Source organism: Microcaecilia unicolor, chromosome 10 (genome assembly GCF_901765095.1).
Source record: "Microcaecilia unicolor chromosome 10, aMicUni1.1, whole genome shotgun sequence".
Lineage (NCBI taxonomy): Eukaryota > Metazoa > Chordata > Amphibia > Gymnophiona > Siphonopidae > Microcaecilia > Microcaecilia unicolor.
This window is the reverse complement of record NC_044040.1, coordinates 171,769,522-171,789,594: the sequence shown is the minus strand read 5'-3', so window position 1 is coordinate 171,789,594 and position 20,073 is coordinate 171,769,522. Positions and strand designations below refer to the sequence as shown.

General features: G+C 43.2%; 1 protein-coding gene across 1 annotated transcript in view; it reads left to right on the top strand.

Annotated features, from left to right (window-relative positions):
• Window positions 1-20,073, top strand: part of TRIP12 (thyroid hormone receptor interactor 12) — a 470,187-nt gene that overhangs the window by 270,003 nt on the left and 180,111 nt on the right. The window contains 2 exon segments of the mRNA XM_030216098.1: window positions 11,530-11,731; window positions 16,111-16,211. Of these exon segments, the coding sequence (XP_030071958.1) occupies window positions 11,530-11,731; window positions 16,111-16,211 (303 nt within the window).

Genomic DNA, 20,073 nt, shown 5'->3' with positions numbered 1-20,073 from the left:
ACAGGAGCGGGGCCGACTCAGCGGCTCCAATCCAGGTCGATGTCCACCGTGGCTCCGCCATCTGTGCACTTGGCTTCTCTGCGCCCTCCCGCTGTCCCGGTACCGGCCTCGCTCGGTCCCTCCGTCTGGGTCGCACTTTTGTCCCTTCCTCCCAGTTCCAGGTTCGTCGTCCCTCCCTTTCTTCTTCCCTCCCTTCCAGTTCCAGGCCCCTCGATGGTTCTGTTTATTGTTGAAGCTTCGCCTCAGCCCCTGTGCCCTGCCCCTTTTGCCCCTCCGCCTCTGCCGTCAGCCTGAGCTACGGAGCCTAGCAGACCAAGGAGCCACGGTCTTAGTCAGCAGGACGAATAGAACGTTGGAGGTGAGAATTATTATATAGGATGCGTTTCTTTCTGTTTTTCTAGTATTGTGCTTCATGCCGAGTGTAACTTCTTAGGATTTCTGGTTAATTTTTGAAGAATTTGGGCTATCTCTGTTCAGAATGTGTGACTGCAAGGCCAAGTGTCTGAATAAGGATCTGTTTATTAGGTTCTGAGATTTTGATAACATATTGTTTCAGATTTAGCAAGACTTCTCCTAATTCCTGGTCTGTATGTTAATTTGGGTTGTGTCATTTTGGGTATACTGGAGCTGTAACCGCTTACAAAAAATATTTATAATGAAAAACCCCACAAATTATTTTTACTTTCATATACTGGTGTAGTATCTTCAATGATGCCTGTTTATATGTGCCATGGCTGTTAAAAGGGATGTGGCTACTTCAGGGGTGGAGCCATAGTGATCCTGCCCCTGGATGGGGTAGGGGGCGCTGGCTAGTAGGCTGCAGAAGGGCACCAGAAACCCTAGCACTGGCCCTGTTTTGCAAGAGACTTGTCTTTTAATTTGGAGTGGACTAAAACCCTTAGAAGGTCCAGTGAAGCAGCAGGCAGGAATGATGCACTTGGCAGCTCAGAAGCTTTAGTATCTGTAGGCTAGAGTAGTTTCCCATACAGGCTTTCTGTGACATTGCCCTATATTGTGAGGACTTGTATCCTGTTGTCTGCAGAGAACATCAGCTACAGGTAAGTAACTTTGGTTTTGTTGAGCCAAGGTGGTGGTGGTGAGTTTTTTTTTTTTGTGGTGGTTTGTTTGTTTAATATTAAAGGTCACAATCAAGATATTTATTTATTTAGGCATTTATATCCCACACTTTCCCGCCCATGGGCAGGCTCAATGTGGCTTACATTAGTTCAAAAGGTAACAGCAATATAAAGGACACTTCAATCTAGTAATAGACAAACAGACACATTAAGGGCGAGGTAGTTGGTGGGGAGAGACAGAGAGAGAGGAGGTAAGGAATGCAGTATGGTCGCATAACATAATGGGTCAGAAAAACATTAAGGCAGTGTGGAGCTGCAATGTAAGCTGTCCTGAATAAATACGGTCTTCAGGGCAGATCCTGAAAGCCTGTTGTTCGGAGGTAGCTTTTACTGAGTTTGGTAAACCATTCCACAAACGTGCACTGATGTAGGAAAAGGTAGATGCGTGGCTGGTTTTATACTTGAGGCCATTGCACGAGGGGTAGTGGAGATGTAAATAGGATCGGGAAGATGTGCTCAAGTTCCTTGGTGGCAAGAGGATAAGATTATCCATATTAGCTGGAGCTTCGCCGTGAAGGATTTTGTGCACCAGGGCGCAAATTTTGAATGTTATACGTTCCTTGACAGGTAGCCAGTGCAGCTTTTCTCTTAGTGGTCTGGAGCTGACGAACTTCGATTTACCATAGATCAATCTTGCAGCGGTATTTTGGGCAGTCTGTAATTTTTTAAGAAGTAGTTCCATGCACCCTGTATAGATACCATTGCAGTAATCAAAATGACTCAAAACAAGAGACCGCACTAAATTGCAAAATACTTCTCTAGGGGAAAAAAAGGTTTTATACGCTCAGTTTCCAAGAGAGAAGAATGCTTTTTTTCACATCTGCATTAGTGTGATCTACTAGAGTTAGATTTCTGTCAAGTATTACTCCTAGAATTTTCAGAGACGTAGAGATTGGCAGGTCAAGCCCAGGTGCAGTTAAGGTGGTAGGATTGTACTTATTGTAAGGTATGTGAGTAGAAGGCAATGAGTTTTCTCTGTGTTGAGCTTCAATTTAAAGGAGTTCGCCCAGGCATGTACAGTTTGTAACCCAACGCTGATGTTGGCAGCTATTTCAGCTAAGTCTTTTTTTGAAAGGAACGTAGATGGTGATGTCATCCGCATAAATGAACGGTTGGAGACCAAGTTTAGAAAGAGCTGCGGCTAGAGGAATGAGCTTCAAGTTAAACAGTGTAGGAGAAAGCGGACCGGAGTTGCCTACCCCTGTGCTACACTATCTGTAATGTGGATCTAAGATGGCATTGGCCGACTGAGATGGTACTGCCAGGTGCTCCGATCTGTCAGATGTTTCTACTTAAGAAATTACCTTTTGGTTTTGTGATGGTGAAGAGGAGGTGATCAGGGGTATGCTTTAGGGACCCCTTCATTAACACAGTTCTGCAGTTGGGGCACTTAAGCAGGCGGCACCTGAATCGGGTGTAGTCCTTGCTATCAAGTCTGCCTAGGGAGAGGTGACCTGACAAGGCAATGTTGAGCCCTGAGTTCCAGGAGACTCTTCCTCAACTGGGAATTGAAATCATGTCAGAGGCAAGGTTGATAGAGGCAGCTGTGGAAGGAAGTCTTAAGTGGAGTTACCCACTTTCTTAATGGCTGCAGGGAAATTGGCAGCTTCTCCCGATCCTGGAAGCACTCCCAGTTCCCTGCCAGGTGAGATTCAATACAAGGAGGGAGCCTGCGGCTGGGAAGAAATGGTGATGGTACTGGTATTTGCCATGAACCTCTGCTAGCCAGTCTTCGTTTTCTTTGTAGCTACTTTTACAGGACTGGATGACGCGGATTGGCATCATCCACTTGTGAGGAAATGAAGCCTGCTGTCCTGGGAGAACACCTGCTACAGGTAAGTATTTTCACTTTCTCCAAGGACAAGCAGGCTCCTATATTCTCACAAGTGGGTTACGCCAATCCGCGTTGCCTGGTCCTATAAGAGGAGCCACAAAGAAAACAAAACTATACAACCACTTGTGAGAATATGAAGCCTGCTGTCCTCGGAGAATACCTGCTACAGGTAAGTATCTTCGCTTCACTCTGAATATGGCATAGTGTGCACTGGAGAAGATGGTAGGTGGCAAGGTCTTGAATATAGAGGGCGCTCTAGGACAGCTTGAGGATGGTTTTAATATCTTAAAATAATCAGTTGAAAGATCTGAATCAACAAGTTCTGTCTCCAAGAGACAGAAGTGTTGAACATTAAAGATACTGTGCACTTCATAAGGATTTGAGACTTTGAAAAATAGGAAAAGAAATTTGAACTTAAGGGGTTTGAGCTTCCTACAGATTCCCTCCATATTCCCTAAAAAGTTTTTTAAAAGATTAGTTTGGGAATGTGGGATACAAATGTTACAAATAAATAAATTAAATAACAGAAGGGGCCTTTCTAAAGAGGCTTATTTATTTTTTAAATCTGCCCTATAGACAGAAGATGAAAGATTTGGGAATTAGAAGTTCAGGAGGGGATCTCATAAGCTAGCTGAATTTGACCAACTTTTTAGAAGCATCTGTGGAGAATATTCAAGGTAGTGACCTTGCATGTATCTTTTGTGTTTGAGCCTGATAAGGACACTTTACTTTCATTGGCAACAAACTGTTTTTAGCTCATCGTGTTTGTTTTTTCCTGATATCTCAAAACACTCAAGCAGAAGACTTTTCTCGAGTTGAGATGAGAAGTATAGTCCATTGGGGGGTGGGTGCTTAGTGAAAATTGGAGGGTATAACAATTGAGATTGTAAGAAAAAAGATAAGCGACCCGATAGTTGACTGTCATCTGGAGTTAGTGTGGCATTAACATGTTAGGATAGTCTTCCAGTGCCTATTTCCTATATATATTTAGGCTCCAGTTCAGCATAGCCTCAGTAAACGTGTCTGTACCGGATGACTTGCCAGTTGGGGAGAGGTTATTGTTTTTTTCACCAAAGGTGGCCTCTAGTCTTTTGATTAGCGCCGGCAAAGGAGCATAGACGCTCTTGGACCTGGAAAAAACAACTCAATCGCTCCCGAATTATTCAACCACCATGCCCAAAGGAGTGGAGGAGTGAGTTAGAGGTATATGCTGAAACGGAGGACGTTTACAGCAGAACTTGAATCAGCGGAACCACTCCTAAACACCTATGAGAAATCAACTTGGAGTTTTTGGCTCCCATGGAGGTTACATTGAATACCATCTGGAAGGTGCTTCGGGACCTAACAGTGGCAGTAAATAATTTATTTTCAGGTATAATTTTATTAGAGAGTTACATGGACAATTCAACTGAACCCTTTGAGAGTAAAAAATTGATATAACAAATGATTCTACATGAGCAAGAAGTGGTTGTGATTTTGAAAATGATAGTGGACCAGAAATTTTGAATAGTGAAATGAATATTATTATGGATGATTGATGTCGAGATTATTGTTTTTCCCAGTGTTCCGGGTATTTATTTATTTATTTTATTTATTTATTACATTTGTATCCCACATCCCACCTCTTTGCAGGCTCAATGTGGCTTACAATTCATCGTGGATACTGGAAATAGAAAAGAATATACATTTGGTTTTACAGAAAGTTTTGGGTACATGATGGTGAAATACATGGTAGTGTTAAAGCAAAAGACATTAAAGAACATTTCTGGATATCTTAAAGAATGTACAGTTACACATGTTGATCTTTGTGATATATTTTATCGAAGAGGTAAGTTTTCAGTAGTTTGCGGAAATTGGTCATTTCATAGACCGTAGCAACGCGTTCCAGAGCTGTGTGCTTGTATAGGAAAAGGTTGATGCATGCATTAATTTGTATTTCAAGCCTTTACACTTGGGAGGATGAAGATTGAGGAATGTGCGAGAGGATTTTTTTGCGTTTCTGGGTGGTAGTTCTGTTAGGTCTGACGTAGGCTGGGGCGTCACCATGGATGATTTTATGGGCCAAGGTACAGAGTTTGAACGTGATGCGTTCTTTGAGTGGGAGCCAGTGTAGTTTTTCGCGTAGGGGTTTTGCACTTTAGTATTTTGATTTGCCGAATATGTCTGGCTGCCGTGTTCTGGGCTGTCTGGAGTTTTTTTGAGTATTTGCTCTTTGCAGCCGGCATAGAGTGAGTTACAATAGTCCAGATGACTAAGTACCAATGATTGAACCAGGTTGCAGAATACATTCCTTGGAAAAAATGGTCTGACTCTTTTAGTTTCCACATTGAATGAAAACATCTTTTAGTTATGTTTTTCACATGATCTCAAGTGTTAGGTGTCGGTCAGTGGTGACTCCAAGAATTTTTAGGGTGTCCGAAACTGGTAGACTTAGTTTAGGTGTGTTGATGGTGGTAAATTCTGTGTATTGCAAGGTGAGTACTAGGCATTGGGTTTTTTTCCTGCATTGTTCAGTTGAAATGCATCTGCCCAGGAATTCATAATATGTAGGCTTTGGTTGATTTCATAGGAGATTTCTCTTAGATCATGTTTGAATGGGATAAAGATCGTTACATCATCAGTGTATATATATGGGTTTAGATTCTGATTCGATAGTAGTTTAGCCAAGGGTGTCCTCATTAGGTTGAATATGGTCGGTGAGAGGGGGGATCCCTGTGGAACTCCGCATTCAGGTGTCCATGTAGCTGATGAAGTCTAATTTGATGTCACTTGATATGAGCGGGTGGTTAGGAACCCCTTAAACCAATTGAGAACGTTGCCTCCGATTCCGAAGTATTCGAGGATGTGTAATAAAATTCCATGGTCAACCATGTCGAATTGTAGCAGTAGTATGTTGTTGCCGTTTGCTATCAATTGTTTGAGTTTGGTCATAAGCGTGACTAGTACGGTTTCCGTACTGTGATTAGAGCGAAATCCTGACTGGGAATCGTGTAGTACTGAGAACTTGTTTAGATACTCTGTAAGTTGTTTGGTCACCATGCCTTCTGTTGTTTTGGTAATTAAGGGAATGGATGCTACTGGTCTATAGTTCGTTAGTTCATTAGCATTTTTCTTTGCATCCTTGGGTATGGGGGTGAGTAAAATGTTACCTTTCTCCCTTGGGAAGAGTCCATTTTGTAGCATAAAGTTCACATGGTTAGGTCCATTATAAATTGTTGAGGGGCCGACTTCATGAGGTTGTTTGGGCATATATCTAATTTGCAGTGAGATTTGGCGAATCCTTTAAGTGTTTGTGAGATAAGATCTTCTGGTAGTATAGTGAATTCAGTCCAGATCCTGTGTGCTGGGTAGACTCCAGGGTCTGGGTCTAGGCACTCTAGGAGTGTAGTGTTTTCGATTGGGCTGGCTGGTATTTTGAGATGTATATGACTCCTAGAGTTTTCCTCGGAAATAATTCCTCAAATTATTGCTTTGAAAGGAGTGAAGCCTGTGAAAAATGGGATTATTTATTTATTTATTTATTGCAGTTGCATCCCACATTTTCCCACCTATTTGCAGGCTCAGTGTGGCTTACATAGTTTTGTTAACATTGTCATTACAGGATAACAGATACATTTAGTATTGTGCAGAGATTAAGTAAGGGAAGAAAGAAGAAGGAAGGGAGTGATTAGGGTAATTATAGAAGGTGGGCTTTCTTAACTGAGTGGGTTGGTGAGGTGGATTGGTGTGGCTACTTTAATCGGTGGGGTTTGAGTTGGAGACTTGAGTATATGTATTGTTGAATAACTTCTGCTTTTTAAGAGAGAGAGAATGTAGTCGGATATATTGTTTCTAACTAATATTGGACGGTAAGTATGTTTTCAATGAAATGATTTGACTATACACTGTATTGGCCTTGAAGAGGCCAACCAGATGATCAATGTGGAATAACGAATTAGATGAGTAATATCGGGGGATAATCAGGTTAATACCATGGGTTTTGTTTTCCGTTTACTGTTTAATTGATCTTATTTTGTTTCACTCTCCCTATTTGGTGGTCTAAGGAAGAGAATAGAATTGCCTGACTTAAATAATTCCTACATATTACTTTCGCTGTATGTCCGGCAAGTTGTTTTATCGCTTGTGGAATTTTAAATGGTTATAAATAAATAAATAATAAAAATGGCCTCTTATAACCTCCGACCAGTGGGTTCTTCAAATTCTCCAGTTAGGATACACCCTCAATCTGGAATCCAAGCCTCCAAATTGCCCACTGGAAGCTCAGTCCTACAGCTCCCAGCACAAGCAGGCACTTGTAGAGGAACTCTCTGGCTTTCTACAGCCCAAGCGGTCAAACCCATTCCACCAGGGGAAGAAGGGCTGGGATTCTATTCCAGGTACTTCCTTGTGCAAAAGAAAACAGGGAGGATACGTCCCATCCCAGACCTAAGGGCATTGAACATATTTCTTGTCCGAGAAAAGTTCAGGATGGTTTCCTTGGGCACCCTTCTTCCCATGATTCAGGAAGATGATTGACTATGCTCTCTGAACTTGATGTGATGCTTATACACACATCTCGATATTTCCAGTTCACAGGAAGTATTTTCGATTTCGGCTGGGAATGCAGCACTTTCAGTACAGTGTACTGCCTTTTGGCCTGGCGTCTGCGCCCATAGTGTTTACAAAATGCCTAGCTGTAGTCGCAGCGTCGCTACGCAGACTAGGAGTGCATGTGTTTCCTTATCTTGACGATTGGCTGGTGAAGAGCACCTCGAAGGAGGGTGCTCTGGAATCCATGCGAATAACTATTCAGGTGCTAGAGCTACTGGGGTTCTTCATAAGTTATCCCAAGTCTCATTTCACCCCAGTCCAACAATTGGAATTCATTGGAGCTCTGCTGAACACTCAGCTCGAGCTTATATTCCCAAGGCAAGGGCGGACAACCTTCTGTCCCTGGTGTCCATGGTTCGAGCGTCTCAGAAGGTCACGGCTCGGCAGATGTTGAGACTTCTGGGGCACATGGGCCTCCACAGTTCATGTAATGCCCATGCCATGTCTACATATGAGATCAGCTCAGTGGACCATAGCTTCCCAGTGGTTTCAAGCTGCGGGGGATCTAGAGGATGTAATCCAACTGTCCACTGACTTTTGGAATTCTCTTCAGTGGTGGACAATTCGATCCAATTTGACCATGGGGTGACTATTCCAAGTTCTTCAGCCACGTAAAGTGCTGACAACGGATGCATCTCTCCTGGGATGGGGAGCTCATGTAGATGGGCGCCACATTCAGGGAGCCTGGTCCTTTCAGAAAAAAGGTCTGCAGATCAACCTCTTGGAATTAAGAGCGATCTGGAACGCTGTAAAGGCTTTCAGAGATGGGCTGTCCAACCGAGTAATCTAGCCATGTTTACACCAACAAGCAGGGGGGCACCGGATCCCACCCTCTGTATCAGGAAGCCGTCCAGATTGGCTTAGGGCTCGCCGTCACAGCATGTTTCTCCAGCCACTTATCTGGCAGGCGTAAACAACAGTCTGGCCAACAGGCTGAGCAGGATAATGCAACCTCACGAGTGGTCACTGAACGGGGGCATAGTCCGCAAGATCTTCCGAGAGTGGGGCACCCCCTCGGTGGATTTTTTTGCCACTCAGATCAATCACAAGGTCCCTCAGTTCTGTTCCAGGCTTCAGGCCCACGACAGATGCCTTTTTCCTACATTGGGGGACATGCCTTTTGTATGCGTATCCTCCCATACCTCTAGTAGGGAAGACTTTGCTGACACTCAAGCAAGATTGCGGAACCATGATCCTGATTGCACCCTTTTGGCCGCGTCAGAATTGGTTCCCTCTTCTTCTGGAGTTGTCCTCCAAGGAACCGTGGAGATTGGAATGTTTTCCAACCCTCATCAGCCAGAACGAGGGGTCGCTTCTACATCCCAACTTTCAGTCTCTGGCTCTCACGGCCTGGATGTTGAAAGCTTAGAATTTGCCTCCTTGGGTCTTTTAGAGGGTGTCTCCTGAGTCTGTCTTACTTCCAGAAAGAATTCCATGAAGAAGTGTTACTTTTTCAAACGGAGGAGGTTTGCTGTCTGGTGTGACAGCTAGGCCCTAGATCCTCTTTCTTGTCCTACACGAACCCTGCTTGAATACCTTCTACAATTATCAGAGTCTGGCCTCAAAACCAACTCAGTAAGGGTTCATCTTAGTGCGATTAGTGCCTATCATTGCTGTGTAGAGGGTAAGCCTATCTCTGAACAGCCTTTAGTTTGCTTCATGAGAGGTTTGCTTTTGTCAAAGCTCCCTGTCAAACCTCCACCAGTGTCATGGGATCTCAACGTCATTCTCACCCAGCTGATGAAAGCTCCTTTTGAGCCACTGAATTCCTGCCATCTGAATTACTTGACCTGGAAGGTCATTTTCTTGGTGGCTGTTACTTCAGTTCATAGGGTCAGTGACCTTCAGGCCTTGGTAGTGCATGCACCTTATATCAAGTTTCATCACAACAGAGTAGTCCTCCGCACGCACCCTAAGTTCCTGCCGAAGGTGGTGTCGGAGTTCCATCTGAACCAGTCAGTTGTCTTGCCAACATTTTTCCCCGTCCTCATACCAGGGAACTTCAGGCTTCTCTACCCTCAGCTAAGGTCAGTGTTCATGACTCCAACAATAAGAAAGACTGAGTAATAATGGTGCTCATGGGAAAGTAGAAAGGTGATAACTGCTGCTATCCAAGAGGAGCACCAGTGCTCATCTTGCATTTCCATAAACAACCTGGATAATCCCTAAGACCTTTTTTGGGATAATGTTCTATGGACAGACAAATCAAAAGTGGAACGCTTTGTTCAATACAGATCCCATTATGTCTGGTGTAAAACAAATACAACATAGCACAATAAGATCATCATACCAACATGAGGTGGTGATGTGATGGTATGGGGATGTGTTGCTGCCTCAGGACTGGAAAACTTGCTTTTATTGCAGGGACCATTAATTCGCTATTGTGCCAGAAATTTCTTGAGGAGAACGTCTGGTATTATGTCTGTGATCTAAAGCTGAAGCTTAATCAGGCTATGCAGCAAGACAATGATCCAGAACACAAAAGCAAGTCTATATCTGAATGCCTGAAGAGAAACACAGTTAAAAATTCTTTGAATTGGCTAAGTCAAAGACCTGACTTGAACCCAGTATAGAGATGGCAGTATTCGAAATGAGCTATGCATGTACAAAAACCTACAAATATGTCTGAATTCAAGTAGTTCTGTAAAGAGTGAGCTAAGATTTCTCAACAGTGAATGATGATGGTATTAAGTTTAGGGGCAATTGATTTTTCACATAGGGGATATGGGTGTTGGCTGCACTAAGAAATGGACTTAATGTGCCCATACGCAGCCCTTTCCTTCATGTTAAGCCCACTTCTAGTGCAGACATCAAATAGGGCTTTTTTTTTTTCTGTTTTCACTTCGTGCGCTGTTAACATTAGCATGTGGCCATTCAAAAAAATTACTGCAGGGAGTATTTGTTTATGTTGATTGTCAGGCTTAATGTACTGCATCTTCTAGAAAAAGGTTTATAAATGAAAACAGGATAGAGAGCAAGAAAGGAACTCCAGGGCAAAACAGGAAAGAGTCAGTCAGGAATAACAAAGGCACCATTGGGTCAAAAGAAGCAAGTATCTCTGGAAAGGTCAACCCGGCACACACTGCTACCTCGTCTGGGGTGTGAGGCTAAAGGTAACAGTAAAAAGAAGTGGGTTTTGAGAAGTGATTTGAAACATGAAAAGGAGAGTTTGGACCTCAACGATGAGGGGGATGTCCTTCTAAAATTTTGGAGCCAGGAAGAAAAATGCAGAATGCTGGGTCGATTCTTAGTGGTCCTGTTTGGGGAAGGGCAAGACAAGGTGGTGTGGGAGTCAAGGGAGTGAAGAACACGAGCGAGTGTGTGGGAAATTATAAGGATATGAGAGAGGCCGGAGAACTGGAATGGTGGGTTTTGTGGGTAATACAGAGAATTTTGAACCAAGCCTAGATCTTTATGGAGGTACTAACCAGTTAGTGCTGTGGTAAAGTAGATGCACTAGCTGATTAGCATGTCCACGTTCGTTCTCCACCCTTGACACACACCCCTGCTAAAATTTACAAAAATAGAATTAGTGCACACAAATGCCAAAATTAATTCAGAATTCTTTAGCGTGCTGTGCGTTAGGCTATTTTTAGTGTATTTAAGTGTGTGTTAGCATTTAATACAGCTTACTAAAAAGAGCTCCCCTTGTTCTGTAAATGAATTATATGTTTATTCAGGTTCCATTTGTCTAATACTACATTACATTTTGTTTAAAGACCAGAAAACATTCAGTGTGTGACACGTGCAATAAGGGAAATAAAGAGAGGAAAGTTTTTCATATCACTATAACTTGAATTTAAAGTTGTCGTAAAACTAGGAGTAATAGAACAAATAAGCATCCTGACTTATTTGAGGAATAGTTTTTAACATCACAAGGACAGTATTATTTAATGTATTTCTCTTTTAACAGAAAGATGTGTTAATGTAATTTTACATGTGTACTAATATATTTTTAATTATTTTAAGGTGTGATGCATCAAGTAAAAAACTTAGCAGAATCCGAGGCTTTGCTGACGAGTCCACCAAAGGCATGCACTAATGGATCAGGTTCTCTGTGTTCAACAATAAGCACTGGAACATCTTCTGCTTCAAGTAATGCAGCAACAGATTTGGGATCTCCTAGCTTACAGCACAGCAGGGATGATTCTTTAGATCTGAGTCCACAGGGGTAAATAGTTCTTCTCTTTTAAACCTGTTGTTTTTTGCTTTAAAAAGGAAGCACATGATTCTGCAGAAATGAGGTCCAGTTTCATAATAAGAACAGAAGAAAAATTGTTACGTTTGGGACCAGTTCCTTTCCTTATGGGCAATACGTTTTTCAGTTTCTTACTTAAAACTCTAAACAGGTTGGGTTTTCAGTAACCAAAAATATGCAAATTGTCTCTTAAGATACAACTATCTTGTAAGTATTCATCATGGTAATTCTGAAAGTAATACCTGCTTGGAGATTAGATTAGACTTTTCTCAAGGAAAGGGTAGGGGCATCTACTTGGTGAAAGTTGTAAATGCCTTTTCAACCTTTTAGATATAATTGTTTAGATCCAATTTTCAAGGAAGAGGGCAGTAGAACAAATTTTACACCCTTTTGATTTCTGCTGCTGCGTATAGAATGCTACGAGTTTCATTTGCACTCTGGCTTGATTATGTATTTTTACAAGCTTGAACAAATTTTCTGAACATAACAAAAATGATCAGGCATACAACTCTGCACAACTTGTTTTACTTTATCCTAACTGCCTTTTTTTCAGTTACTGTGGGCTGAGAAAAGGTAGTGTAAATAAATTGTCTTAATGGCAAAAAAAGATAAACATGTTTACCATAGTTCTTAGTGTATACTACTGTTTCTTGTACAGCAGTCAGTAAGGCATTCTGTGTTTATGATCAGATTGACAGTCTAAATATTAGCATATCAGTATAGTTTTTGGAATACTGTTTTAGTATTGGGCTAGTGCTTTTTTCTTAGGGAAAAAGTACTGATCGATACTCGTGCACAGGGTGACCTCTTTGGGCATTGCCCTCACAATAGTCACACACTTGGCAATCAGTCATAGAGCCTATGAAGATGCAGCATGGCAAATATTACCCCATTCCCTAGACTACCATACCAAACCAAAAAAGCAAGACTGCTATAGATCTCTATGCAGACACAACTTGTTAGCAGAATCCCTTACTTCAGTCACATACGTACAACATGGGCAAATCATCAACTAATACAAAATAAGGGCTCAGAAATTAGAAGACAGAAATATGAAGGAAAAAATTGAAACTGGGAACCTTGGGATGTTATACTATGAACAGTTCAACACCGGAAAGAAACAGAAGTGTATTTCTGCCTATACTGAGCAAAATGCAAAGATGTAAGATGAACGCTCCCAAAACTGACATATGCCTGTCTTTAAAAACTGAAAATATTTTATAATTTTGTTGTCTTGAGTGTTTTATTTTTGAGCACATCACACCATTTTTGCAAAATCTTCATTGACTACCAGTACAATAAAGAGCTGAATTTAAAACTCTGTCTGATCTTCAAGGCCCTTAAAGGAAATGGCCCCAAGTGCTTTGAAGAACAAGGTGACCTGCTACACACCTCCAAGGGGTATTCCTAACCACACCCTCTCCAAAAGACTACACACAATGTGATACCAGCAAACATGCCTTCTTCGGTGTAGCTCCCACATTCTGGAATGCATTCCCTGAAAGGCTCCACTTAACACAAGACTATCTCTACTTCAGGAAGCAGGTGAAAGCTTGGCTCTTCAACCAGGCCTTTAATGGAAGAAGTAACTAACTTCTTAGTCTCTCACACACACACAAGGAGTGACACAGGCTGCACATACTGTAGCAGGACATGTTTATCCACTTCTACCCTAGCTGAGATAACATTTGATCATCTCTCTCACCTCATGTGCAACTTTCTTTAAATTAGTCACCTTACTTTCTAACTCCTCTTACTATCTTATCTATCTATATGTTCCATCTTTGCTTATACCCTACTCTATTAAAATGTTCTATTACATATTGTATTGACGTAAGTATATTATGCCATACTTTGTATTGTTAGACAATTATTCTTTTTTTTCCAGAAATTTTTTTGAATTTTCATAAAGAACAAATTAAGCAGATTACATTACAAAGGTTATGCATAGGATAAAATATAGTATGTTGAGAACTTCAATATTAGACTAATTACATTTATTATTGCAGCATTCTATCACTTATGTTTGATTTATTCTTACTGTACACCGCCTTGAGTGAATTCTTTCAAAAAAAGCGGTCAATAAATCCTAATAAATCACACACCCTAATGTATGCTTCCAGCCCGTGTAACAGAACATAGTACCTCTTATATCCACCTAATTGCCAAGTCCCCACTATTCACAAAATCCTTCTTAGTCTCCACATCCCCACTCTTCTCTTTCCACAATTCTTGGCTCTACTTCCTTCCTCCTACTTTATTTTAATATCCCTAGCTATTTTCAGTACCAGGGTACTTGCTTTCCACCCGTGGCGTACCAAGGGGGTGGGGGCGGTCCGCCCCGGGTGCACGCCGCTGGGGGGGGGGGGGGTGCCACGCGCCGGTCAGTGTCGTTGGTTTCCATGCTCCCTGTGCCCCGGAACGGGTTACTTCCTGTTCCGGGGCAGAGGGAGCATGGAAACCAACGACGCTGACCGGCGCTCGGCACCCCCCCCCCCCCCCAGCGGCGTGTACCCGGAGGGGGTTCTTTCGCCGGGGGGGGGGGGGCGTGCTGCATAGGGGGGGGGGCGAGGCGCATCGGCGATCCGCCCCAGGTGTCAGCGCCCCTCGGAACGCCACTGCTTCCCACCAAGACCCTGCTGTCTCCAGAGTCCCAGTTGTCAATGATTTTTAGTCCCATTCTTCTTTTGCTTTCCCTCTCTTTTACCAATCTGAGTCCCCACACCACCTGACATTTCCAAGTCATGTGTGTTTGTGCTCTCTCTCTTCCCCAGCCCCCCTGTTTCTTACCTTTCTGTTCATTCCTCAAGATACTACTGTACCTTTAACCCCTTTACACTTTGATCTGCTGCCTTTTCCTCCCTTCTGTGGGCAACTCATGGAAACATCTGCTATTTGAACCATGGGCAATTCAGTATGTGGGTAGCACCATGGTTCAAACAGCTGTTCGAACTGTGCAGTCCTGTGCAATTCAGGAATGTGATGTTGAAATTGCCTGGCACCCTGTACATACTGAATGCCCATGGTTCAGATAGCAGATGTTCCTATGCCACAGAAGGGAGGCTTAACAAGTAAAAGGGTTAGAGGTAGTAGCCAGAGGCAGGGATATCATGTAATTTCTGATGTGGGTTTGCTTGCTGTCTCATATCAGTAACTTGTCTTAGTGATCCTGGGGCAATTTTAGTAGGTGCACTGCCTGAAAAAGCCCTGGTATTAGCCATGTCATATGTTAAACTGCAGAAAAGTGTAAGTTGCATGGAGTGATGAATAGTTTGCAATATATACTTAAATCAGAGCTGTGATTTAACTTAGAAAATAGAATGGTGATATATATTCATACGGTTAAAAATACTATATTAATCCATCTGTGTTTTTATATCCCAATGCTCAAATCTCTGGCGCTATACGGAACAGCGCTGGAATTACTGCTACCACAGTGCCCAAAAATAACTTCCTCGTGCTGAGAGCTAATAGTATGCAAATGATTTACACGCTATTAGCTTTAAGCATGAAGAAGTAAATTGGGCGGATGGAGCCTGGCCCATGCATTGAAGAGTCGCATGCGCCAGAGAGAAAGAGGGAGGGAGGAGGAAGGGGCCGATAGCTTCAGCCTCCATTCCTGAACTGCCCAGGACTGCTGTATGAATTAGGTCACGCTCAGGCTTCATACTGTAGGCAGGGTCCTACTGTCCGAGTTCAGTGTGAGTGACTCCCCAGATTATTTCTTTACTTAAAACATTTTTATACCACTAATCAGACCTGCCATATGTGCTGCCTTTCTTCCAGTGTGTCGGAGCTGCAGCAGGCTAAATAGCTGCAGATACTGGCCTCATAATAAGCTTGCCTGCAGAGTCTGTCTGGCTGCCCTCCCCTCCTCCCACATCAGGGAGCTGACCTGCAGGTCAGGTGGCTATGCACTGCACTGGGCCTGGGCTGGTTTGCTGGGCTGCGTTTGCTTGCTGGGTTGTCTAATGCCAGGTCTGAGCTGGCGTAAGGTTCTCGGCGGTAAGAGCGTCCTTGTTCAGAGCTTTGAGCATTGTACTGCATAGAAAATTACCTAATTTAAATGAGGTTAGCATGCTGTTTGCATTAATCTCTGTCACGCTCGCTGTCCCCTGCGCTGAAGCCCTCCGAGCATTTGGTGCCAGCACATACGGGCACTAGTCTGGTGCTAAGGGCCTCTAGTTCTGCCCATATTTGCTTCTAAGCATCGGAGCCTTACTGATCTCATCTGTTTGCTAAGTGCTAATGCCATGACTTTATATGTAAATTTGTCCTATAAAGAGTAGCTATTGTCCTATAAAGAGTAACTATATTTTGAAGTATTCTTTTTTTGCTGATTTGTATGACAGGCGATTAAGTGATGTTCTAAAGAGAAAGCGACTTCCAAAACGGGGGCCTAGAAGGCCAAAGTATTCACCTCCAAGGGATGAGGACAAAGTAGACAATCAAGGTGGGCCACTATTGAAAGTCAAGAACATAATTATATCTGCTAAAAAGAGCATAACTAGAGCTTCTGTTCTTAGGTGTTTTACCAGCTAATTAGGGCTTCTTGTACAAGCAATGGTGTTTCAGTGTTTACACACTACAGGTTCCCTTTCTGTTTCAATTAAATATGTACACGTGTGTCACTGGGAGTCAACACAACAGACACACAAACCGAGTGGAGGATATAAGACACGCCAGAGGAGGGGTGACAGTACTGGGGAAATGTTGTTTTTCTAGTGTTTATCCAGTAAATACCTATTTTTATTTTTCTACCCCGTTATTTCTGCTTTCACCTCTCCCATCCTTCCTCTTTTCCACTGTTTTACATAGGCCTCATTCCTCGTATAACATTCTTCTTACTTTCATGCCTTTATAGACTCAGCCAGTTACAAAAGCTGCTTCTGCTTTCTTTAAAAAATTTTGTTAGCTGTCACCATAAGACCTAGTAATTTTTCGTTTTTTAAATCTTTCTATAAAACCTCCCTTCCGTGACTCTTATCAATGATGCACCATCACAAAGTATGAGGTAAAGTCTCCAATGACCTATTACTGGCTAAAGCCAGAGGTCAATATTCCATCCTCATTCTTCTTGATCTTTCCACTGCTTTTTGACACTGTCGATCACAACATACGTCTCGATACCCTGTCCTCACTTGGATTCCAGGGCTCTGTCCTTTCCTGGTTCTCTTCCTACCTCTCCCTCCGCACCTTTAGTGTTCACTCTGGTGGATCCTCTTCTACTTCTATCCCTCTGCCTGTCGGCGTACCTCAGGGTTCTGTTCTTGGTCCCCTCCTCTTTTTTATCTACACTTCTTCCCTTGGTTCATTAATCTCATCCCATGGCTTTTCCTACCATCTCTATGCTGATGACTCCCAAATCTAACTTTCTACCCCTGATATCTTACCTTGCATCCAAACCAAAGTTTCAGCGTGCTTGTCTGACATTGCTGTCTGGATGTCTCAACGCCACCTGAAATTAAATATGACCAAAACTGAGCTTCTCATTTTTCCCCCCAAACCCACCTCCCCGCTCCCCCCGTTTTCTATTTGTTGATGGCTCTCTCATTCTCCCTGTCTCCTCAGCTCGAAACCTTGGGGTCATCTTTGACTCTTCTCTCTCCTTCTCTGCTCATATCCAGCAGATTGCCAAGACCTGTCGTTTCTTTCTTTACAACATCCGTAAAATCCGCCCCTTTCTTTCCGAGCACTCTATCAAAACCCTCATCCACACCCTTGTCACCTCTCGTTTAGACTACTGCAATCTGCTTCTTGCTGGCCTCCCACTTAGTCACCTCTCCCCTCTCCAGTCGGTTCAAAACTCTGCTGCCCGTCTCGTCTTCCGCCAGGGTTGCTTTACTCATACTACCCCTCTCCTCAAGACCCTTCACTGGCTCCCTATCCGTTTTCGCATCCTGTTCAAACTTCTTCTACTAACCTATAAATGTACTCACTCTGCTGCTCCCCAGTATCTCTCCACACTCGTCTTTCCCTACACCCCTTCCCGTGCACTCCGCTCCATGGATAAATCCTTCTTATCTGTTCCCTTCTCCACTACTGCCAACTCCAGACTTCGCGCCTTCTGTCTCGCTGCACCCTACGCCTGGAATAAACTTCCTGAGCCCCTACGTCTTGCCCCATCCTTGGCCACCTTTAAATCTAGACTGAAAGCCCACCTCTTTAACATTGCTTTTGTCTCGTAACCACTTGTAACCACTCGCCTCCACCTACCCTCCTCTCTTCCTTCCCGTTCACATTAATTGATTTAATTTGCTTACTTTATTTATTTTTTGTCTATTAGATTGTAAGCTCTTTGAGCAGGGGCTGTCTTTCTTCTATGTTTGTGCAGCGCTGCGTACGCCTTGTAGCGCTATAGAAATGCTAAATAGAAGTAGTAGGATAGGGATATTTGGCAGTCATGCTTTAGATCAGTATTTCCCAATATGTGGGATGTGTACCCCAAGGGGTACACAACCAACAAAAAAGAAATCTGATCCTTCTTGTTCCCTCCCCCTTTTGTGCATTCTTTAGTGGCAGCAGTTCAATTTAGAGCAGGCGGAGAAGCTACATAGAACATGTGCAGAGGAGCTCCATTGGTGTATCATGCAGTATGCGCTCTGTAGCTTCTGTTCAGTCTAATTCTGACCCTCTACTGCTGGAAAGCTACACCTTTCTTTTGCTGCTTCTGAACCCCAAGGGCCTGACAGTTGGCTCAATTTTATTGTGGCTGCAGCCTTGCTGCTAGGCCTTCCAGTGCTCAAGTAGAGCTCTAAGTTGACCCACCACTGCCAGGAAGCAACCCCTTCCCCTGGCCTCCTCCATACCCCTGTCCATGCAGTCAAATCAAGAGTCCCAATCGCATCATGGCTGCAGTTTGCTCCAGTTTCTCAGCCCAGAAATTGCTACCTCAGCACTGGGTTATGAAAATAAAACTTTACTGTGAGGTTGGGATGAATGGATACAGCAAGAGAAAAGTGATGGTGGCAGGAGAGGAAGGTATAAGGGTATAGAAGGGAGATTTTGGGGTTAGCAAGAGGGGAAGGGGCAGGATGGGAAAAGAAGAGAATAGGTATGCATTCCTAAAAAGGGTAGGAGGAGGGAAGCGAAAACAAAGTAAAGGTGTGGAGTGAAGAAGTTTGGGAAACAAGATAACAGAACACAGAAGGCATGATGGAGTGGAGAGAAAGGCGTGTGTGGTGGGTAGGCAGATGTCATTTGAATGGAGCTACCAAGCTCCTCTTGTTTTCTTTGAGGGTGGGAGTTAATATCCTGAGGCGGCTGAGTCATCTTTCCTGTGTTTCGGGGGGGGGGGGGATCTTCCCTCCCTCACAGAAAGAGCAAGACAGGCATGGTGGTCCCACTCTATAAGCTGCCGCTGAGTGGTAATATGATGGGGTTGTCAAGCATCTCGTATTACTTTCTATGGTATTGGATCTGCTGATTCTTTCATCCTGTTTTTCTGGAGATGGAAGCCTCCCAGCCTCAGAGAAACAGCAAGAGGGGCTTGGCAGCCTCAGCCTATAAGCTTCCACTGAGAGGTGCTATGATGGAGCTGCTGAGTTTCGCTGTTTCTCTGGAGGTAAGAGGTGACATGTTGGGGCTGCCGAGTTCCTTTTGTTGCTCTAGGCTTAATATGTTGGGACCACTGAGCCCGCCCTTCCTATGTCTCTGGGGAGTTGGATCCTCCCAACTTCAGAGAAACAGCAAGAGGGGCTTGAGAGAAGAATGCATGAACAAGAGACTGGGACTGACATAATTAGAAAAAAGACCAGTCAATAAAGGTAGGAAAAGTAATTTTATATAGCATGTCAGTTTTTAGAATGTATATCTGCCAGAGCTGGTATTAGACATAGGCATGAAATATAATAGATCATGCTTATTCTGCTAATTTCCAAATTTTCTAAGCACAGTGTTAAGAGGTAAGAGGACACACTTTGAATTTAAGTGGCTATGGTTGCATTCCTTGTATGTTCTGAAGACAGTTTGCACTTCTTTGTATTACTATGTTATGTATTTTTAGTTCTCATTTGTTATGTGCACAGAAAAGGACCTTGGTTCACTGGGGCCTATTTATTAAAAAAGAATAAAACAACAAAAAAGGTTCATCACAAAAGTGGAGAAGCTGCCCATAGTGTTTAATCAAGTTTCATCTTTTATTCTCTCGGAAAAATGTAACAAGGAATCTGATTAGTCACTATGGGCAAGTTCTCCACTTTTTCTCCTGCCTTTTATAAATAGGCCTTGTCTGTAAGTCTCATTGATCAGTTTGTAAGAACACACGACCTGTCAAGGAGCCAGACAGTTTACATGGGAGTGAAATACAACAATCA